The following is a 22565-nucleotide window of genomic DNA, read 5'->3' on the forward strand; positions in this document are numbered from 1 at the left end:
CAATTAGTGTTATCAAGAATGGAACCAAAACGTCAGAGAACATATATATCTTTTTACTAATTTCATACAAAAAAGGACACTTCCGGTCATATTCACAGGAGGACCACGTGGCCTGATTGACAGATTTAATGAAGGAATGAGAAATTGTAACAGGCACACACTAAAGTCTACTGACATGCACACGCGTCATTATTGCGCAACACTGTTGGCTCGCAACCTAACTGCAGTACAGCAAACGGTCCCCAGAGGGCGGTCGACCTCTTCCTACATGCCTTCACCTCCCCCTCTCCTCGCTTGATCCCTTCTTCACCTCCACTGCTTTGCCTCCTTTTTTCACCCCCTCACGTCCTTTAGCCCAAGCACCCCCACCATCCCACCCACTTAACTTTTCTCTTCTCTGATTGGTTCCAGACGTGCCACTGGGCTCTTCTTGCCGACTCAACATTCCACAGCAGGAGACAACGCATGCACACACACGCATTCACGCACACGCACACACCTCCAGCAGCACAAAAAAAAAAAAAAAAAAAAAAATCCTGCAGGCGGGGGAAGACGGGGAAATGATCCAAAATCTGCTTTTGGGGGGTAAAATCAACACTGTGGTATTTACATTGGTGTCGGGAGGGGGATCTCAATTGTTGGCAACACGCACACACAAAACAAAAGAAGTGGAAAAGTCTCTAAATATCTTGAAGCAAAAAAGAAAAAGACCGCCACGAAGGCAGAGAAGAAGAAAAAAATGACAAAGAAACAAATCAGTCACTTGGTTTCGAAGTAGGGCTTCAAATTAGGGGTTTAAGTCTGAGTTAAAGGTTCAGAGTAGGATTTCAAAAAAGGGTTTCAAATAAGGTTGTAAGTTAGGGTTGAAAGTAGGGCTCCGAGTCAAGGTTAGGGTTGCACGACAATGATGAGCTCCAAAATATGGACTTCAAAATTGTGTCAGGGAACCAAATTAGGGTTTTAAGTCTGGGTTAGGCTTTTCAGAGTAGGGTTTCAAATCAGGGGCTGGATGGGGTCCCACCAGGGTTTGGGTTTCAAAGCTGGGCTTCAAATTAAAACTTTCAGGTCTGGGTCAGGGTTTCAAAGTAAGGTGTACAGGTGTGGGGGTTTCAAGACACTGCTTTAAAAATTATAAGGTGGGAAGAAGATGGCAAATCCTTCAAAACCTTCTTTTGTGGGGTTGTAGTCAGTGTCAGGGGTTGGGTCTTGTGGTCCAGGGGCGGTTGTTGGCAAATGTCCCAAAAGAAACTGCAAAAAAAACGTGAAAGTCTTTAAATCTATTGACCTAAGCTACATAGAAAGAGAAGAAAAACAAAAATAGCCGTGACCAAGTGTGGACCTGGGGCGCTGTGTAAAAGGGGGGGGGGGGGGAATTGCTTACTCAGCTCCAGGTGGGGGTATGACGGGGGGGCGGAGTGTAAAAACTCACAACATAGCAACACTTGGAAATTAAAGAAAAGTGCAAGAACAGAGCAGGATGTCACGTCACTGGAAATTTGGACACCTCCTCCTCCTTCGGATGCTGACGTGTCCAAAGGGAAGGAGGCGGGATGGGGATGATGACATCACAGTTTTCGTCGACTTGGCTTGTCTTGGTTTTAAATGAGAAGAAAAAGAGAATTTGGCATCAAAGTAGCGAGTGGCTTTGAGTACTCTTCTAAAAAGCTTCCAAGTCATTTATTCTTCATTTGCATTGACAAAAAAAAAAAGTCTGATTTCATTTGTTCGGTAAAAAAATGTGCTGTAACTGTTAATCCTTGGTGTCGTTGGAGAAAAGCATGTCACAGACACACTTGGGAACAGTTTGAAAAATGTAGACGCTGCTGTGCTCTACACAGCCTTTTACCTTTGGGGGGGTGGATTATTTTTCTCAGGATTATTTTTGGCTTCACAAAATACCGGTTCCGTGTTGATGGACTATTCGGGCTGCTCGTTGAGCTCCATGTCCGATACCAGGATGTTCTTCTCCACCTGGTCGCCCTGGCCCGAGTGCGTACGGCTGTAGCGGGCGCCGTCGTAGGAGCCCCGCACGCCAACTCCGCCGCGCCGCCGGTACAAGTAGATAACGGCCACGATCAGAACCACCAGCACCACTACCGTCACCAGCACCACGATCAGCGTGGGCAGGTGGTCGCCGCTCAGCAACTCGGTGGAGGACTCCATGACTGCAAAAAGGAAATGGACGTTTGATGATGTCATTAAAAGCAAAATCGGACATGGGGGCTTACTTCTGGGTCGCTTGCAGATAACGCCGTGCGTTCGGTTCCGGCACGATCCGGGCTTCCAAAGGCCGCTGTTGCTCTGGATCCAGAAGCAAGAGTTGGGCGAGAGCACGGAGAAGGCCACGTCGCGAGCCTCCCAGTTGGTGTATGACATCTCTGTCTCCTTGCTCCACACCAGACTTCCACCTAAATAACAAAAAATGACCCCCCCCCCCCCCCCAAAAAAAATCTTAAATTAACTTCCCAGACATTTGCTTTCATGGTTATGTAAGACGACTAATGAAAGCAAGTGACATTGATCCGGAGCGAAGAAAAAAAGGAGTCATTTGGGACCTCTGACGCTGACTCCCAGCCAAGCTCCGTGGGCCTGCTCGGCCGAGCTCTGGATGTGCTCCCACACAAACGCGTTCTCCGCTTCGTCCAAGATGGTGAGAAGCTCGGCCCCGACTGAGAAGAAGCAAAAAAAAAAAAAAAAAAAAAAAAAAAAAAAGGAATCAATATATTACAGCAGGGAGGGAAGCCTGTGTGAGACAAAAGGTTGTCCCGACCTTTCTGGCAGGACACGAGTGCGTCCTGCTGCAGTTTGAGTCTTTGCAGGTTGAAGGCGTAACAGTGGTTCCTGAAGGACACCCAGGCCCAGTCGCCGACAGTGCGCGGGCAACTTCCCGGGTAGAGCCACTTGTGAGTCTCTGGCGCATCTATTTTGATAAACAACAACATTTCATGCATCTATACTTGGGTTGAATAGTGGAGGCGTCCCTAATAAAGTGAGGTTGAGATTGTTATTCACCACTAATTTGACAGATGGCAGCATCCAGTTTGGTCTCGCAGGAGGTCCTGGTCCACAGGCCGGAGGTGGTCATGTGACCGCAGCCTGGCAACTGTTTGGGCTCTCCGTCCACCCAGTTGGAATAGGGCAAGTCTTCCTCGCCCAGCCAGGTGAAGCTTCGGCCCTGTGGATTCGAAAATGGAGTTTCCCACCCATTGTTGGCTCAAATAAATTTCAATTGACCGAAAATTGTGTGCGTATTCGACCCTATCATGGTGGCCTCACCTCGTAGTTGTAGAGAGCGATCCACGCCGGCTGCCGCAAGCTGTTGATGAGTAACGTCAGGTACGCTTGCTGGACGGGATTTTTCGGCGCCGCCAAGGTCCCGTTTAAGGCGTTGCACAGGTGAAGGGCGCCGGTCCAGTCCAGTCGTTTCTGCACCACCTGGTAGGTGATGCCGCCCAGGTCCAAACGCTTGGACAAGGTGGCGGGAATCAGGGTAGGTGCCGCGGGCATTCCTGGATCTGAACAAAAGGTGGCGTCGCGTCATTGGATTAAAAATGTTAATATTGAAAAATGTATTTGCGCACCTTGTTGCCTCTGACAAAGGTAGCCGAAGCTTTCCGTCTCGCAAGCCCGTGAGGCCCACATGCCTTTGTGCTTCTGCGGGTTGCCGTGAATTGAGGCCACGCAGTTTCCCTGGTAGGACACAGCGAGACCGTCAAGACCGAGAGGGGTGGGGGGGGGGGCATGCGTGTCCAGCACGGGCAGTACCGGGTTCTTGTCATGATGCGGCCCGTTGTTGTCGACCGGCTGTCCCGGAGCCCAGTTGGTGTAGCTGAGCAGACCCGGCTGCACCCACTGGAAATGACCTTTGGGGTCGGATTTGAGCCCGAGCCACAGGTCGACGGTGACGTTGGACAGCAGGGTGGTGACGAAGGCTGCGAGGAAGAGAGTGGATGACTAAATGTTACCACAACATAATAACCAAAGCGGCTTACCTTGCTCCAAATGATTGGAAATGACAACCAGGACGCCACCTTGCAGCTCACATTTGATTTTGGCCGCGGACCACGTGACGCGCTGGGACTGCAGCTCAAACGCTCTAAAACACTAGCAAGGATCATTTAACATAATATTTAGTAAGGCTAATTGGCTCGAAGGCTAAGCTAGCTTGCACCAGCAAATATATAAAAAAATATTTTTTAAAATGTGTGTGTATTTTCCAAAGTAAAAAAATATCGATATAATTTATTTGTGCACCTTGCGCTGATACGAGGTCCATCCTTCGGGACAACCCGAGGGAGGGTGTGGAGACGATGGCGTCGGGGGGGCGGTGCCGGTGACGTTCACCCTCTTGCAGATGTACGATTGGTCCGAGTCACATTTCTGCTCAGCCCACTCTCCTGTTGAACACGATTGACATTTTCAGGTGTAATAGAAAGTCTCGACGGTGAGACTCGTCTCACCTTTGCTAGCGATCAAGTGCACGCATCTGCGGTCGCGACTGAGGGGGCGTGGCCTGCCGGCAGCCCAGGACACGTAGTTGAGCACAGAGTGGTCGGACCAGCGGAAACGCCCGTCGTTGTTGAAAGTGTGAAGTCCCAACCACCAGTTATCAGACTCCACCTTTCCCATCTAAAATAAAAATAAAAAAAAGAAATGAAAACATCATTTTGTGATGTTATGACACTTCCATTGAACATTTTAGCCGTGTTTTCTTTGCCTGGTTGAGCGTGCTGGCCAGGAATTTCTCTTCCTGCGCCGAGTGAACCGAGGCCAGGGATGAATGATCCCATGAGCAAATTCTCTGGGCCTGGTCCCACGTGGTGCGGCTTTCGAAAAACTTGTATTCGGCCTCCTGAAAGCCGATCCATTCCGGTGAAGCGGCGCCTAACGAGCGAATAAGATGCTGTTAGATTTTCAGACGGATGATCTTCATGTGCTACGAGGTCACACTGACCTTCTGGTTGCTTCTCAACGCTGCCTAAAAGCACGGAAAACAAAGAAGAATCAAGATAGAACCGTATAAAAATATGCCTTGGTGATGTACCTCGAGGGATCTTGCAGATCCAGTCCAGAGGCGATTCACAGTGCATGGCCAGCCAAGTCATGGAGCCCAGGTCTGCTGCAGCGCACTGCCGGACGTTGTAGTAGTAGCGGCCAAAGTTCTGGTACGTGACCTAGTGATCCGGTTTCAGCATGATCAAATCAGGTTTATGATATTTGAAAAAAAGATATCTTGCCAAGCGTGACACTCACAGCCAGCCCATCACTCCACTTCCAGCTGCTGCTTTCCATCGGGTTCCTGCGGTTCAGACCGATCCAAAACCAGTGCTGATCGTGTTCCTCGGACTCCCTGTTGGTCACAATGACATCATCAACACCCTCATCTTCATCATCATCATCATCATCATCATGGTCCACAAACCCAAAGGTCTCGTGCAGGACTTGAAGAACAAAGTGCTCCTCTTCTGGGCCGGCGATGCTCAGCAAGTCGGCGCCGTGTGTACGGCAGAACAAGTGAGCCTGCAGCCAGCTCAACCTCTGATCTTTGTCCCAGTGAAAGACCTGCACACAGAATCAATTTTTACAGCAATGGCCATATTTGTTCATTTCAAGGACGCGTGGGTACCTTGTAACAATAGCGCAGGTTGCTGTTGCTCTTCCAGCCGTTGGGGCAGGACCCAGTGAGGCTGGGCGTGGGCTGAGCGGCGGGAACAGAGGGCTCGGGGCTCAGGGTGGCATCCCGGTTCTGGCGGCAGATGTATTTGGCCTTGGACGATGCGCACTCTCTCACCTCCCACAGCCCGGTTCCCGAACCGGTCGCCATGGAGACGCAGCCTCCTCGGACGCTGACTGGAAGATAGGAAGGATGCGGTTAGAGGGGTGTCCTCGGCTTGCACCACAAAAGCGTGACCTACTCGGCTGGTCTCGGTTCCAGTTGGTGTAGGACACTTGGTCCCCGCTCTGCCAGTGGAACGACCCGGGGCTGCCCTGGTCGTGCAGGCCGATCCAGAAGGAATCATCGGAACGACCAAACACCAGACTGTTGGCGAAGGCCTGCTCAAATCTTTTGAGGATGATTTCAAATTAGGGGGAGGAGTCAGCAAAAGTTGACGGATGATTTCGTGGTCATTTACCTGTTGGTGATCGTTAGGAGCGACGCCTTATTTTCCTCGCACGACTTCCTGGCCTCATCGAACGTTAACAGATCCTCCGACACCCAGTAGCAAGATGGACTGTGCCACTTCCAGCCCTAAGAAGGGGAGGGGGGGGGGGGGGGGAGCAGACATACAGCTGAATACAACGGCATACAAAAGTGACCAAAAATAAAACTCTCCTTTTATGGAATATAAAAACAATACCAATTGTCATGCTAAAAAAAAAAAACTATTTCATGTGAGTATGCAGAATTGATTGCTATTGCTGTGGTGAACGCACGCAGGCGCATCATCATGCCAGAGTCGAGAGGTCATCGGGGGTGTGCCAGAAGATTCTTCTTCACGCTAGTGCGCAAAATCCAAAAAGCAAAAACCAGCGCCTCCTTTTAGCATCTGCATGCAAACCTCAAATGCCGCGACGCCGCATTCTTCATGTCTCTCGTCGTAATCGTGCATCTCTTGTGAAATGTAATGCCTACTTTCACCACTAGATGAGCATCAAGCTAATAAAGACGCAGTAATATTAATCACGCTTTGCAAAGAATAAAGAATATATTGTTATGTCTGTCTTTATGTGTTGCTCCACTGGTTGTGTTCAAATATCCAACAGCTCATAGATGTTTTTTTGTTTTTTTTAACCTGTCTATGGCATTTCCATTTATGTGGTATTCCTAATTAACACAACAAAGTAAACCACAAAACATTCAACTTTCAAATATAACTGATAAAATCGCTCTCTGATAAACTGACACTTTTATTAGGTGAATTGTCCCGGAAAAAGCTTCAAATTACAAATGTTTCTTCCAGGCGACACGGATTATATTTTCTCTGCATGAGGGATTTGTCTTGAAAAGTCATCAGGTCTTTTACTTCTCCTCAAATGCCTGAAAACATTCTACTTCCATGCAACACTTTATTTTCTTTTAATTTACAACAGGAAGTGTTGTAAAGGAATGCTGCATAGGTAATCACAGCGCCACCTTCTGACCACTAAATGCATTGGAGGGGGACTCCACCATTCAATTTTGCTTTTTGGGGAATTAACTTATTATCAAAAACAAATTTTGGCCATTTATAAGGAAAAACAAGCGACTTCATTCTAATAGTCCTTATTTGGGTCATGCTGCTGTGATGGGCTCAGCGAACAGCAACAAACAGTGAGGACAGCTTTGTTAGCTTAACCATCACGTGGCGTTTTCACTTGTTGTTTCACATGTTGAGCTCAGCTGGAAACAAACTAGGCCGCGGGGTGAACCCCTGTCACATGACCAGCCCTGACGCCTACCCCAACACCCTCAAATAAACTCCCTTTATCCTGGCAAATAATGCAATTCAGTTTAAATTGCATAATTTATTTAATTATAATTAAATAACCAATTGTTTAATTGTAATTATTTTTTTAAACATTGTATTATCAATATTTAATCTAATTAGAATGATTTCATTATCACTTTATGAAATAAAAACTGTTTACAATAAATCAATTAATTATCATTTAATGAGAAAATAATAAATAAATAATAATGCAATTCAGTTTAAATTGCATAATTTATTTAATTATAATTAAATAACCAATTGTTTAATTGTAATTATTTTTTTAAACATTGTATTATCAATATTTAATCTAATTAGAATGATTTCATTATCACTTTATGAAATAAAAACTGTTAACAATAAATCAATTAATTATCATTTAATGAGAAAATAATAAGAATAAATACAAAATGAATGCAATAAAGACCCAGTTTGTGGGAGAAAAAAAAAAGTTAATGATATATTGCCCACTTGTGCTATATTTTCTGCTTAGGTGCCTAACACGCTTCCGAGAAATGCGCTCGACTTGGACTATTTCAAGCCCGTCAAGTGAGCGACGGGAGTGTTGTATATGGGCCACACATGTGGACGTGATTACGGGGATGCGAAATCAAACACAGATGTCTGCGTGAATTCCTCCAACGTGGGATTTGATTCACACGCTGTATTCCCGCTGTCCTCACTGACTGTGTATAAGGGTCACTTTAGAACGTATACCCTAAAAGTCAGACGAGGGGGGGAAACGAGGTCCAAACTGAACAGGTGGAACGCGTATAACAAGAATCAGGCTCTCGACGGGGCCTGTAGATAGTCAGTAGCTGCAGACAAAAATAAAAGGACCAATTTGAAATTTATAGACATGGCCGCAGGTATGCTGTACATTGACGCCACTGTGTGCTGGGAACGATTTGCGTGTTTATTGTCACTCCCACACAACTTTGCCTTCCGCTAGCTTAATGCTAACGCTCAAGGCAAAATGCCATAAACAAGGTAATAATTAGCATGAATCGTCAAGATGTTATAACCCTTGAAGCAAATGATATTTGAACACAAACAGTGCAGCAACACATGTAACCTAGCAAACACTTACAATAATCTAATTTATTGATATGCATCCGTACTATTTCAAAGTCAGCGATACCAAATATGGTCTGTTGCCCTATAATGCGTTTTAAACAGGAAGGTGAGTCTCGTACTTGTTTGCAGTCTTGATGCTGAGATTTTCCTTCTCTTTTGGTAGCGGCCTTCTTGCAGATGGCGGGCAGAGTCAGGTTACACGGACTGTCGTCCCAGCGGCCCTCCTGCGCGTGGAAGCGACACACACACACACACACATAGCTCCTGAGTGTATTGAGACATACAGACGTGAGGAATGGTATAAGCAGGGGATGATGGTTTTGGAAGAGGGGGTAGGGGGTCACTCACGCGTCCCCACATGGACACGCAGTCTTCTTGAGTGTTGCGGAAGTTGTTGGGTTCGTACGGATGCCAGTGGGTGAAGGTGACGGGGGTGTGATCACTCCAGTGGAAGTCCATCTGCATGGCGATGTCGTGGAGGCCGAGCCACAGCTGCTCCGTGTCTGAACACGCACACATTATTAGGAACACACACATTCAGAAACAGCCATGTGGCACTCGAAGGGAATGTTAATGAAACCCAGAAAGTTTGGATGGAGGAGTATGTTTTGAGTTCAGAACAGAGGATGAGAGGAAATGTGGGGATGTGTGGTTACCGTGGCAACCAGAGAGCGGAATGCCCAACATTCCAAAGTGACAGTTAAACAATGACATAAAAACATTTGACTAACAGAAATGACTTCATAATAAAAACTGGTAGAAAAAAAAGAAATAAAAATGTTAATAATGCCTTAAGGGCAACTCAATTAAACTGAACTTTATTTAAAATATAAACTGCTTTCACAAAAGGGCTCAAATATTTTAATAAGGGTTTTATAATGGAAAAAAAAAATGGCAGAAAGCAACTGACCTTTCTTGATGTTGCGAACAACGAACTCCATCTCGGGCAGCGTGTGAATGCTAGCCAGATTAGCTTCCATCTTCTGGCACGCCTTCAGCCCCGCATCCCATTCGGCTTTTTCCGGCACCACCTTGTAGCAGCCCGCCTGGAAGGCCTGCCATCCCACTTGGCACTCATACTTCTCATCGTCCGCCCATGAGTCTGCTGGGACACCAGAGACATGATGCCATTCGGGTTCTGGAACATATTCTGAAACTGCTTGCTGTCTGACCGGTAGTAAAAGGATCCAAAGTGGCGTTGGGCCTCTTCTTGCAGACGTAAGGAAGAGTTTCGGAACAAGCACGGTTTTGCCAGCGACCCGACGACTCTGTCCTGATCACAACGCAGTTCTCCTGGTCTTCGTGGTTTGGTTGGTCTGTGAAAAGATTTTGGTATCTTGGTGCCTATTGTTTACAATTACGGTGAAAAGATTTGTCGACAGGCTAACCTTGCTCCCAGTTGAGGTAATTGAGCGGGGACGAGTCGGCCCACTGCCAGCCGGTGTTGATGTCCAGGTCATTGAGGCCAAGCCAAAACGCGGTGCTGTAGGCGGTCAACAGGCCTTTGAAAATAAGAACAGATTTAGGGTCAAGGATTGTATGCGTTGCAGAGTCTGTTTGAAAAATGTGTGTATAAATATATTCATCAATTAAAAAATAAATAAATACAATTTCAATCCCACATAAATAAATTTTGACTACAGTACTTAAAATGACACACAGACTGGGTTGCTGAAATTTCACTGGTGCTCATAAATGGGTGGAGGTCCGGAGAGTCTGAGTCATCTGAGTAGCCTCAGTCGGAGTCTGGGCTGGGGGTTGTCTGCCCCCCCCTGCACGTAGAGGAGTACAAAGTTGTAAACAAACCATTGATGTAGGTCTGCTCATGCAGCTTGGTGACGCTGAGCAGGTCGGCTCCCTGCTGCTGGCAACTGATGCGGGCCTCGTTCCACGACAGCTCGGCCTGGTTGTTGAATTGGTAGCAGCTGTCCGTCAGTGGGTCAATGTCCCAGAAGGTCTCGCAGCCGCCGCCTATGCGGTTGAAAGATACCAATTACCGTATTGGCCCGAATATAAGATGAGTTGTAAGATGAAAGTGCGCAAATTATGAATTCAACTCACTGTTGACGGGACAGAAGCCCCAGCTTTCGCCTTGGGCGTAGTCGTAGGTGGTGGCGCACCACAGGTGGCCGTCCTCTCGCCCGATGCTGGTGCAGTTGTGAAACCATTGGCCGTCATACAGGAAGGGCAGGTGGCATGGGCGCCCGTTTGCGTTGCCCTGGATAGTGTAGATCTCTGAGGAGCAACACAGAGGTTTGTTAAATCACAAAAATAATAACTGAAACCTGTGTAAGATATCAACAGAGGTTTTTTTTTCCCGTGCACACGCATTTTTCAACACAGTGTGAGGAAAAGGGCAAGAGGGGGAGAACGCACTTGAAAGCCCGAAAAGTAGGGCAGACATTTTTAGCGAGAGCAAGCGAGTGCAAAGATTTCCTCAGGGCTCCGACACTGACTGTCGTTCTTCCTCGTCTGACTAACATCTCACGCGAGTCTGACACTAAATTGTGGATGTAAACATGACGGAGAAGACGCATGGGTTTGATTTGAGCTTTCACAATGTGAATAAAAGAGAGGAAAAGCCTTGGACTCTGTAGCGTACGTACCACGATACGTTTTGGCGCACAGGTCCTGCTTTTCACCGTACACGCTCCATTTGGAGCTGGACGTGGAGGGCGTGGACGCGTTGGAGAACGACGGCCAGGGTAGGTAGTTGCTGAGGTCCTCCAGCACTTGGCCGCAGTTCCACGTCCAGCTCACCATGGGGGGCTGGCGGTCGCACGTGTACACGCTCAGAGGTGTGCGTCCCAGCCCGGAGGCGAGTGAGGCGGTGTCGTTGCCGGAGGTCACGCCCAGGCACAGCGAGGAACCCAAATTGAAGAGGCGACCAAGGGACACCCATTTCCAGCGCTGGCCGGCCTCCTGGCAGGACGTGGAGAGCACCAGGGAGCGCCCGCGCACCCCCAGGCAGCCTCGGGTGCCCTCGTGGAAGAAGGCAAAGTCATTGGAGTCCGCCGGTGCTGTGGAGGGAAGCCACAAGTCAATACGGTAGATGAGAACATTCCATGGGAGCTGCCGGAGGGATCAATTTATCCGATAATTGGCAAGTGGAAAGTAGCCCCCACTGAAAGAAGAACTAAATCACTGACATGGAGTGGTGGGAAGTGCCAAACACATATTTGCACTTCACACATATATACTGTATGTATATCCTACTGTCTCCTCCTACAGGCCATTGGACAGAATGCACCTGTTGAACCTACTGCCCTTTGTTTTATGATGGCTCCAAACAAAGCTCATGTACTCACATTTTTAGGGTTTTTTCCCCCCTCTTTACAATTTTGGTTTTGGCGGAGTCGAAGCCACCGTGACTACACGACTGCGTGTTTGTGTGGGCAGCACAGACAGGACCGAAGAAGGGGGAGAGAAAAAAAAATTTTCTAAAATATCATCCACATATTCCAAACTCTGCTCAAATACAGCCTGCGGGAGCCAAGGCTGAAAAGACGACCAAAGTGTGACCCTCGGCATTCCGACTCAGCGGGCTCCTGCGAGAGGCCAGGAAGTGAGGAAGCATGGGAACCATCACCGCTGAGCCAGTTACTTGCTCGTAACACATTCCCCTCTGAAGCCCCCCAATTAGCCTCCTCTTGAAACAATAAAGTCGCACCGTAAAGGCAGCCTGTGGGAAACAAGCAAATGGGCTAATAGGCCCGCTTTCCTTTCATCTTTTGTAACTCATCTGAATTTGGTGAGGCGAATCATTTCAGGACCACTATTAGATTAGGTATCATGTCTAAGATCAAACACAGAGAATGGTGGATTATATTTTTTAAATAAGGACACAACATTGTCTTAATGCAAGCGCATAATTGAAAAGGCTAATGAGTTTAACTAACGGTGAAGCAACACAAGTAGACAGACATAAGCAAATGCATACTCCACATTGGATTGTGGAGCAAGGACAATTGTAATTTCTAATTCTTTTTTGGTGAATAGGAAAAGGTTGGTCGTAAGCTCCGCCCACACAATGACGAAATGCACAACTGTTGCTAATGTGTTTAGTATACCTGCATGTTTGAAGCATACCTGCGTTCAATGAATCAGACACGAATGGGACAGGCAAGCGCTTGTCAAAAGAAGGCGTCGCAGCTGACAAAGTAATTCAGGGCAAAAAATCTCAAGAGAGCAATGTGGCAAGACTACAAGAAAGGAATATATAATTGTCAAACATTTAATACTCCCAAGAACATCGTGAGCCGAAGTTTGGGACGACTTTGCTCAGAGCTGGCCGACGTGTTGGGGGGGGATATTCGAGGGGGTGAGAGCAGGAAAAGAATAAAAAAAAAAAAAAAGTCGAACGGATGATGAAATACTGAGCAACCAAAAAGGAGCTACATAAGGAACAAAAAAATAATTCAAAATGTCTTTTAGGGCAGGCTGTGAAAATGAAACGTGTTGTTAGTTGTTGAAAAATGACAGAAAGCAGCTGCAATGAGTCACGCCGCACGTCCCGTTTGTCAGGCAACATCTAAACTGTTGTCATGCGAGCGTCTTTGAGGCTTCCGGGAACGTCCGTCTTTCTTGGCGTCGGCCGAGGAAAGGAATGGAGACTGGGAGAACGTTTGGCTCAAAAGTTAAACTGGATGTGCATCTTCCTCCATCCCCCTTCCTGCACCCAAGGTGTGATGACAATGCGGCCCGAGTCGTACGGAAGCATTCCCGCAGGAGGCCCAACAGGACCCGAGTCCTATTGTGAGGATGGCATGTGATTTAGTGGGGCGCCTGGCCGCTGTGGTTTTAGCTCCCAGTGACAATTAGCTTTCAGAGCCAAAGCCACAAGAACACGCCGGTTGGTTGACTTGATGACGCCGCACGTTTTTCTCCCTATTGTCAAAGCTTATGAAGGCTACCAAAATAGCTCATCATTGTGACCTTGACAATTTTCAACTCTCTTACATTGGGATAGTAAATGCAGTGCTGGACAACTAAAATTACATTTAGCGGAAGATTTTTTTTTTGTTGTAGAATTAAATTACATTTATTTATTTTCTCTCAATTGTTTAAACATATAAAACCTTTTGACTGCAATGCAGGGATTTTAACGACAGCATCACTGTGGGGAAGGATACAATACTAGCATCATCACTCACTGTCTAATGAAATGATTGATTTTGTGCTCCAATAGAGTCGTCAATCACACATGAGCGGGCTGTTAATGTAACCAGAAATGAAGGTCGGATGTGGCCGCAGGGGGGGGGAGGGGGCGGGGCTAGAAATGACATGTCACACTCAAATCAGAAGCCACAATAATAGATAACATAAAATTACCTAAAAAGATTTTGACGGATAAATCACAGCTATAGCTATAGGTGGGCAATATTTTCTGCTCAAGTGCCACAAGTTTGAAATTAAGACAGATGGGCCACTAACAAAGCATACTCGCAGGCATATATTCTTTATCCTCTGTGAAAAACGACTAAAGTTGATGCGTTCTTCTTTGTGTCCGCAGTACTGCCACCCAGTGGCCACACTACAAGAAGCCATTAGTAGTTCTACCAATTGTTTTATTTAAAAATATTAGTGAGCTGAATGAACACAACATAAATAAAAACATTAAATAAAAAACATTTTAAAACATCAATTAATACAACGAATTTAGGACTCTTGAAAAAAATAAGCAATATCTGAATACCGTTTTTTTCTTAGTATATTTATAACGGCCAAACTTTGCCTATGATGGAGCCAAACACTCCAACGCACACTCAACCACAATCCACGCACACCTCACCCCCCCCCCCCCTTTTTTTTTTCATGCACATCTGGTTCCACTCACTCTCGGACTTTTTGGTTCGTGGCAAAGCAAAAGCAGCAAATCCACAATGAAATACCCCCCTTTTAAAAAAAAGCACATTTTCACATATGATCATTTTAACTTCTACTTACTCTAAGATACGAATGACACGTGAAGAAAATAATAAAAAGGCTCACCAGTGGCGCTCCACGTCCCGTCTACGCAGAGCAGTAGCAGCAGGGAATACAAAGTGCATCGCTGAAATAAGTGGTGCCGACCGGTCCATTTTGTTGCTGTTGTTGTAGAGTTTCGGTGCCGCTCGTCGTCGCCGTGCATGCTCTCAGCTGCAGCCCTCACGCACGCGCATGCACGCACACGCACGCACGAAAGAAATGGTGGGGGAACGCACACACATAAACACAAAAAGACTCAAAAAGTGACACAAATGTTCCACTCGAAAGAGTTTGAACCGTCTGCTGCCCTTACACGAGCAAATGAATGGAGATGCGTCAACAGTGTGTGTGTGTGTTTTGCGAAATAAGGCCTGACGACCCCCAGTGGCCGCAAAGAGTAGCCGCAACTCACCGGACAATTCATTAGGTACACTGTCCTGCACACTTGACATACTTAAACATTCATTTTGCATTCAAGGAAAAAAAAAAGCAAACTTTGAAATTGTCACAATTGTACTTTGTCTGCATTTATACTTTTCTGTTTTCACCAAACCTTAATTTCTGCATGTTTTTTTTTTTAAAAAATAAAGGACTTTATTATGATATTAAAACGCATTTTTTTTCCAAAATACTCTCAAAATTCAACCACCAAAATAATTTAAGATGATTTCTAACAATACATACCACAGCTGTTTTCTGAGGAACACTCTGCTCCCGTACTGTCCTGAAAGGCAACATGAAGATAAATCAAGGAGTAGGGAATAGTACCTACCTACTGTCAGAGCTCCTTGGTGGTCATCTTGGGAAGATGAACTCCCATCAGACATTAATCTACTCTGGCTGCCCCTCAAACTTCAGGTCGGACCTTTAAAACTCATTACAAACAATATTAAATTACATCTTTTACAGCCATTCTGTCTTTATACAATACTAAATACTATTTGACTAACAAACTAATAGTCACAGCATATGTTTGAAACATATTTTTTAATGGTTTATGCAATGTCCTGCTAAGGCCCAGACTCTCCCCCCGAAAAAGTACTAGAATGTCAATCAGTCCCTTGCATTTTTAAAATGGCTGAAAATTGAATTCAAACATCCCTAAATAAATATGTGTGTTTGTGGTAGGAAGTGAGGGGAGAGGGGGGTTGAAGGCGGGTGGGCAATAATAACAATAAAAGTTTTAATTAAAGGCAACTTGAGAGAAAAAAAAAAAAAATCTTCATAAAAATGACTTCGCTCTTCCTGAAAAATGTCAAAGAAATGCAAGTGGTGGGGTGTAGGTTTTCTTTTCTTGGGAGTTTTTTCTGTTGGGGGGGGACTTCTTCAGTGCTTCCACTGTCAAGCATTTCTGTAGAGAACTGAGAATGAACGGCGCCACCATCTGGTTAAAAGCTTTGGTCACAGGGTCGAGGGGGAGATGGTGGCGAGAGGCGCATGTGATGGCTTCCTCCAAGCGCACGCACAAACACACACACACAAAATTGGACTTCTATGCCTGCCGTGTGGCGTGGAGGGGAGGGGGGGGTGGTGGATGCCTTACTTGTAATGCAAAAAACGTCCACCAGAAGGGGCTCAAGCGAGTATTTGCCAGCCATGGAGGGGAGAAAATAGTCTGGTCCTTATGGCCAAGCTGAAGCATTTCTATAGTTGTTTTTTTTTTTTTTTTTTTAAGCAGAACCCCCCCCAAATGCCAAAGCCCACCTTCACTCCTGGGCTTTGACAGCAACCACCAGCAGTGAACAGGTGACGATAAGTCTTGTCCTCAAGATGGATGCTATGCGTAGGATGGTGTGTGATGGGGGAAGGGGGTCTCAGTTGGAGGCGCTGCTGTTGGAGGAGCTGGACGTTGAGGCCACCGCCATGGCCGAGTTGCCCGAGGAGGCCACTGACTTGCGGATGTGCGGCATGAGGAAGGGGTCGTTGGAGAGCTGGTGCACGTCGATGCGGTCCTCCTTCCGGTACACTAAACAGCGTCGGATGAATGCCTGCGGGAACACCAATTTGTGAAGATGAAAGCAAACATCCCAAAGAAAGGACAAAAAAAAGCCAGGAGAGGAAATGTTCCTGACCTTGGCTTCCGGTGTGACGACTGGTTTGGGCGGGAACTGCACGTCGGTGGCCTTCAGGATGGTGTTCTCCTGCAGGATGTCCTGCTGAGATTGGTTGTGGCCGAAAGGCTTCGGGGGGGAGGGGAAGAAAAGGAAAAGTATGCTCTCAGTAATTTGAAACGGCAATGTTTACATACATTCCATACAAATTGGCTCCAAATGATGACCCCTACCTTACGGCCATACAAGCACTGATAAAAAATAACTCCCACGGACCACACGTCCACCTTGTTAGAGATTTTGGGCGGCTCTTTTCCGACTACAAAACACTCGGGCGGCAGGTACCTGAGAAGACGGCATGAGAATCGAATAGTAAAAAAGACGTTTCAAAAAGCCCACGTTCATGTCCTGGAGCTTTCATCTCACCAGTACGTGCCGGCTCCCTGCGACGTGAGCTCCATGCCGTCCACGGAGTTGTAGCTGTCGTCGTCCATAATCTTAGATAGACCGAAATCTGTGATCTTGATCTCTCCGCACGCCGTGCCGTTCACAAGCAGGATGTTACCTGGAGTATTTGACATTTTAATATTTCATAATCAAAACAATCATTTGACTTTAGCGAATAACACCCCACCGGGTTTAAGGTCGTAGTGGATGATGGGCGGCCGGATCTCGTTGAGGTACTTGAGGGCGTTGACAATCTGCATGATGATGGAGCGGCCCTCTTTCTCAGACATCAGCTTGTGCTGTTTCAAGTAGAAGTCCAGGTCGTTGCCCTCGCAGTACTCCAGGACTGTGCAAAACCTACCAGCGAGCAACGTGAAGAGAAAAGCTCCTCGAAATGAACGACGGCATCGTCGGAAAGCAAAACTTACGAGTCTGTGTCGAGCGAGAAGTAGTCGTAGAGTTTAACTATTCGCGGGTGGTCCAGCTCCTTGTGGATTCTGTATTCTCTGCATGCGTGTCTGAAAACAAATTCAATGTGCGTTACGAAGGAAGTGGAGTCGTCGGTGGAATGGGGCGGCGGTTGCCGGTCGCTCACTTGTGGTAGTTTTCCTTTTTCTCGTCCCTCCAGTTTTTGTTGAGCTGGTGGATTTTGACGGCCACGTACCTTTGCTCTGTTAAATCAAAGGCCTGAAAGAGGAAGTTTCGTGAAACTAAAATATTAACTCCGTTTCTTATTTGATATCGAAGCTTTCTCTCACCTTGTAAACTTCGCTGAAACCCCCGCGTCCGAGTAAATGGAGAAGCAGGTATCGGTCGTTTAGCGTCGGGTGATCTTTGAATCTGCAAGCAGGAGAAAACGGTGAGTGTCCTAGCAACAAACAATTCTGAGGGAAAGAGGGAAAAAAAAACGAGGAAGCCTACTGGGAGTTATCCTCGTTGTGGATTCTTTTGAGCTCGCGAATGTGCAGGTTGCGGACTCTCTCCAACCTCTCCAGCTCTGCCTGGATCTCAGCCTCCTCCTGCAAAAGGCGACAAAGATCAGTCAGGGTGCCCTGGCCAGCGCCAGCTCTGCTTCTCAAGTGAAGCTTTACCTTCTTTAGATGGCCCAATCGTAACTTGAAGATTTCCTCTTGCTCGTGGTACTCGGCCTGCGATAAACTGCAACAAGGAAAGCGGTCGGAAAAATAAACAAGGGAAGTTAAACCAAAAAAAAAACCTGTTGCGCAAAAGTGTATTTGCATACGCTTCGCTTTCTGTGCCGTTGGCTTTGCTCTTGCGTTTGTTCTGTTCCAGGTTGGGCGGCGGCGTTTGGGCCATGGAGGGCGGCTTGCGCTTAGCCAGCAGTTTGCGTTGCCTCTCGATGTCTTCTCGCTGCGAGTTGATGCGCTCTTGTTGCCTGCCGAGGCGAGGCAGACAGAAAAAGGGACAGTTGGTCTATTTGTGCCTGGGTGCGTCGCAATGGCGAGGTGCCGCTTACTTGATGAGGTTCTGGAAGGCGTAGCCGTCCGTCCACTGCTCGGTGAACGAGGCTCCGTGTCGCACGGTGGTGAAGTGGCCCAGCCGGAGCCGGTCCTGCATGCTTTTGTCTCGGCACGCCATCTTCTCCTGCTTGGACTGCGGCGGGAGAAAAAAAAACGGCGATCAATCAGTCACAAGTCGCCCAACCCATGTCACGGCTCGGACCAGCGCGGACGTACTTTTTCAATCAGCAGCTTCTTGGACATGGTCACGCACTTATTTAAGCGCTCCTTGTATCGCTCAAGCATCCTCTGCTGCTCGTCGATTTGTCTCCGCAGGTCGCAGTTGGCCTGCGGCGCACGAGCAAGCGCAAGATGAGCTTTCAAACGGGAACGTCGAGAGCTTTGTGACGAGATTACGCGTACCCGCAACAAATCGTCGATGCGGCCCTCCTTCTTCTCCAGGTCGGAGTTCTTGTTGTTCTCCATCGCGATTAGCCTCTCGATGGTGAGGTCGGACTACAGAATGAAAAGCAAGGTGGCTTTGGTGAATGGAGGCGCATCAAGTCATAGGAGGTCAAGGAACGGGACGTTACCTGTGTTGCTTTGTGGAGCAAATAAAGGGCGACGGGTTTCAAAGAGCATGACGAGTGCTCGGTGTTGGCCGAGCCCACTGACGACGGGCTTCCCTGCTGCACCTGGGAAATCAAAAAGGGGAAAAAAAAAACATTATTAGCCCACCCTCCATCTACAACCATGCAATTGTGCTAAAAAAAAAGTCCTCCTGGTTAATAAGCGTGGAAAGATAGAAAATGCAGGTGAGAAAGAGAAGCGTTAAAAAAGAGTGCTCACCGCGACCGGTGGGTTGGAGAGGGAGTGCTGCGGGGAAGAGCGGACCACCGGCGGGATCCCCCTGGCAGGGCTGGCCCCAGGACCGCTGCCTCCCGCAAACTTGACAGTCAGAAGGAAAAGAGAAGGTGAAAGACAGGAAGGTGGTTAAGCGGGGAAAAAGATGAAAAACCCAAGTGAGAGGCTTTGGACACTTACCTCAAAATAGTCGCTAATTTTATGTCCCCTTGTTCCTGCTTTACCTGAGGAAGGAAGAAAAAAAAAAACTGTGCAGAACCTCTAATTTTTTTTTATCATTTGTTTAATTGTACAGTATTTTAAACAGCTCACCTTGGCTGCCATCAAAGTGGTCCGCTTTCCGTTTCCGGACCCTCTGGTCATTTGCCTTTTTCTCTGGAGTCTGGTGGGGTAGAAGGGGGGGGGGGGGGGGCAGATGAAGCGAGTCCATTACAGTCATGTATTCAGTGTGTGCCGTGTATGCGCATAACAAGCGAACAGAAGGAACTACTTGCCAACCTCAAGCTCTTTGTCGCTGAGCGAGCCGACGCTGCACAGACTCTGGTTGGACGACTCGTTCTGACTTTGGCCCGAGCCCTGGGAAGAGAAGCCATTTTATCACTCTGGCTTGCGTTCATTTGAATGGAACACATTGCGGACTGGATGCTGCGAGCACAAACTGGGGGAAAGTAAAAAAAGCTGAGGCCGCCTTGTTGCTACGGGCGACGGCGTGATGCCTCTCCTCTTGTCACTCAAACAAATCACATCAGAATTCCGCAGGCGCTGCCCGATGTGGGGGGGGGGGGGGTAGAGCGACTTTGTCATTCAGAGCACACGAGCGCTCTCTCACTGAACCCTCCCTAAAATGGCTCCCGCAACATTAGGCAGGCTGCAGAGGATGCACTCCACTGTCACCTTTTCAACAAAAAAAATTACTGTCAGCCATTTTTGCAGGGAATTACTGAGCGTTTCATCAGAATAAAAGGCACTCAAGAGTTGAAGTTTCTCTTGAATCCCGCAAAACTTCAAATGTACCTCTCATGACCCAATGAGGGAACAAGATCAAGAATAATGTCGACTTGTGACATCAGACTTTTTGGAAGAAAAAGAAATTGGTAGACTAACCCCAACACATACAGCACCTCACGTTAAGCAGGGTGGCAGCAGGCCGCCATTTTCTCTGCGGCGCCAGCAGCCGCGCCATGCTCCAGGCTCAGCCTATGGTTGGCACGCGGCCCGCTGCTGGCACCGAGTCGCTTTTCCCAAACCGTTCCAAGATCACCTTCCGCAAAGACTGGACGACAACTCCGCCGCGTCGCCCCACTCGCACCTGGTGAAGAACTACTTCAGCATTCCCCCCTGCCCCCCTCCCCACCTTTGCATTCCCATCCCGTCTGTGCACTTCTTGGCAGCCAGCGCCACTTGTATATGCAGCCACTACATCATGAGCAAGGGGGGAGATGTCATGTCGCGCCAGCCAAAAAAAACACACGCACATATATGAGACTCTCCAAACAAAGAAACGCTACTGAGAGAAGTGTCGTGTATGTCATGGCAAAAATCCGAAGGAGCAAGCAGAGGCCTCCACCGACCTTAGCCACGCCGACCCCGGTGAAGCGGGCCTCCAGCAGCTCCTGCCGCCGGGGGTCCAGGCTGTGCAGTTCTTCCATCATGGCTGCGGACACAAGAGAGCACAGATGAAGAAGCGGCCGCCGTCGCCGGGGTCCCGTACAATCAAGCGGGCGAGCGACGGATCATTATTTCACAACACATAGGTTGCAATGAGTCATAGCACAGGCTGTGGAAACCAAATAATCCTTCATCTGACTAATCCTGAAATATTTCCATGTCTTCTGTACAAACAGTAAAAAAATACAGTGATGGAGGCCTGATGTGTTAAATCACTGCCTTTGAACATCCAAAAAAAGATGGCATCATCATGTGATAACTGCCTGACATTAAAATTAGAGGCCAAAGTTACATGCAGATGGAGCTACCTATCAAAAGGTCACACAGCTGGAGGACAGCTGGTAAGCTAATGTGCAGAATTAGAGGTATATACGATTATTTTTTTTTTATATTAAAAAATGACACGACAATTTAGATCAGTTTACTGTTTGACCATTATGTGACATAAGCTCACCTATGGCTTGCATACGTTAAAGCAACATTAAGCAGACAAGTTAATTCTTGGGAGATTTTCATTCTTTAGGGTGAGGGATATAAATTGATTCGAAAAGTGACTATTTAAGAGTAATGTTGACGATTGGAATGATTAGCAAGACAGTTAGCTGGCTTCACCAACGAGCTAACGAACCTCCCCTGAGATAGCATAGCAACCGCTAACGCTAATTCAAAATGACATTCAAACTTGAGATTTCACTGCGTTACATACCCACGGGCGTGATTAACAGAGGTGATAAATTGCCGATATATGAATATATTCGTTCTACATGATTACCGCAGACGTGTGAGACGAAATGAAGGCAACCGCCTAGCGTTAGCTCATCTGTCATAAAAGAAGCATCTTTTTAAGTGTTGTCAAGATGTTGCTGCCACGACGCTCAAATCAATGTAGCATCTCCCACCTCCATTCTTTCACTCGACAGCGTCGGGCGAGATACTCACTGCACTCGAGCGTTTCCTCGCTCCACGGGGCCTGCCTTAATCCCCGGGTGTCGTCCCCGTTGTTCCCCCCCGGTGCTCGTCAGTCCCACCCGGGGTAGGCCGCATCCACAGCCTCGGGTCTCGCGTAACGCTTGTGAGCGAGGGTCGCGCGGTAAGATCGGGGAAAGGATGACGGTCGGATTCCGACGGAGGATCCCCCCCTGCTCTTGGGAGGCCTCGGCAGCTGAGGGTATCCCAGACCCGCCTTGAGTACTCCTTAGGCGGGGATCCCCTTTAGGTTCTCGTCGCCGAGCACCATAACTGTTGCGATTTGGCGTTTCCCCGTCCACACAATGGCGACCCCGGAGTTACTTTCCCCCACCTCTCTCCAGCAGGTATAAATGATGTCTTTAAAGCTGCCGTCAGTTAACCCCTACTTTTTTCCTCCCCCTGAAGCGGGGATGCTTTTCTGGTCCAGCGCGATCACAACAAAGTTGGGCTCCGCACGTCTTCCTTCTTTCCTCGTAAAGAAATCAATTTTGTCCTGCAGAAAAGTTGGCTTTTCTAACGAATCCGGATCGATTCGGTTCGGTTCTCATGGCTTTTTTTTTTTTTTTTTTGCAATGTAAACAATAATCACCCAA

General features: G+C 47.5%; 2 protein-coding genes across 5 annotated transcripts; both read right to left on the bottom strand.

The window, feature by feature from the left end:
- Nucleotides 1-32: 32 nt before the first annotated feature.
- Nucleotides 33-15097, bottom strand: mrc2 (mannose receptor, C type 2). Of its 3 annotated transcripts, XM_061303012.1 has the most exons (28): nt 14538-15072; nt 11153-11566; nt 10608-10781; nt 10353-10517; nt 9935-10048; nt 9719-9862; nt 9457-9651; nt 8895-9049; nt 8666-8770; nt 6135-6250; nt 5916-6064; nt 5627-5850; nt 5423-5562; nt 5254-5350; nt 5045-5174; nt 4955-4978; nt 4718-4884; nt 4461-4629; nt 4255-4397; nt 3993-4104; nt 3766-3932; nt 3582-3690; nt 3277-3515; nt 3013-3175; nt 2771-2920; nt 2556-2669; nt 2229-2408; nt 33-2165 (listed from the first exon to the last, which is right to left on the bottom strand). In XM_061303012.1, exons 1-28 carry the CDS (start codon nt 14674-14676, stop codon nt 1918-1920), a joined length of 4446 nt encoding a protein of 1481 aa, XP_061158996.1. In that variant the 5' UTR covers nt 14677-15072; the 3' UTR covers nt 33-1917. The 3 variants fall into 3 exon arrangements, with proteins under 3 accessions (XP_061158996.1, XP_061158993.1, XP_061158994.1); XM_061303009.1 differs by having other exon boundaries at nt 33-2408; nt 14538-15097; XM_061303010.1 differs by having other exon boundaries at nt 33-2408; nt 9457-9648; nt 14538-15071.
- A 384-nt stretch (nt 15098-15481) lies between these two features.
- Nucleotides 15482-22551, bottom strand: tlk2 (tousled-like kinase 2). 2 transcript variants are annotated; one of them, XM_061303013.1, is made up of 21 exons: nt 21943-22551; nt 20907-20989; nt 19834-19911; nt 19648-19717; nt 19516-19559; nt 19321-19419; nt 19065-19166; nt 18895-18987; nt 18709-18819; nt 18489-18625; nt 18255-18407; nt 18103-18169; nt 17933-18030; nt 17770-17851; nt 17607-17698; nt 17440-17529; nt 17199-17368; nt 16991-17129; nt 16798-16909; nt 16586-16693; nt 15482-16501 (listed from the first exon to the last, which is right to left on the bottom strand). In XM_061303013.1, the coding sequence occupies exons 2-21, from the start codon at nt 20985-20987 to the stop codon at nt 16328-16330; spliced, it is 2100 nt and encodes a 699-aa protein (XP_061158997.1). In that variant the 5' UTR covers nt 20988-20989; nt 21943-22551; the 3' UTR covers nt 15482-16327. The 2 variants fall into 2 exon arrangements, with proteins under 2 accessions (XP_061158997.1, XP_061158998.1); XM_061303014.1 differs by lacking the exon at nt 19321-19419.
- Between the last annotated feature and the right edge of the window lie 14 nt (nt 22552-22565).

Source organism: Syngnathus typhle, linkage group LG17, assembly GCF_033458585.1.
Source record: "Syngnathus typhle isolate RoL2023-S1 ecotype Sweden linkage group LG17, RoL_Styp_1.0, whole genome shotgun sequence".
Lineage (NCBI taxonomy): Eukaryota > Metazoa > Chordata > Actinopteri > Syngnathiformes > Syngnathidae > Syngnathus > Syngnathus typhle.

Coding starts and splice junctions, on each gene's coding strand:
- tlk2 (XM_061303013.1), bottom strand. CDS start 20,987: ATGATGGAAGAACTGCACAGCCTGGACCCCCGGCGGCAGGAGCTGCTG. Junction 18,626..18,708: donor AGAAGCTGCTGATTGAAAAA/GTACGTCCGCGC, acceptor CTCCCGCCGCAG/TCCAAGCAGGAGAAGATGGC. Junction 17,130..17,198: donor CCACTACGACCTTAAACCCG/GTGGGGTGTTAT, acceptor CAAATACTCCAG/GTAACATCCTGCTTGTGAAC.
- mrc2 (XM_061303009.1), bottom strand. CDS start 14,676: ATGCACGGCGACGACGAGCGGCACCGAAACTCTACAACAACAGCAACA. Junction 5,563..5,626: donor ACCTGCGCTATTGTTACAAG/GTACCCACGCGT, acceptor TTCTGTGTGCAG/GTCTTTCACTGGGACAAAGA. Junction 5,175..5,253: donor AGTGGAGTGATGGGCTGGCT/GTGAGTGTCACG, acceptor CCGGATCACTAG/GTCACGTACCAGAACTTTGG.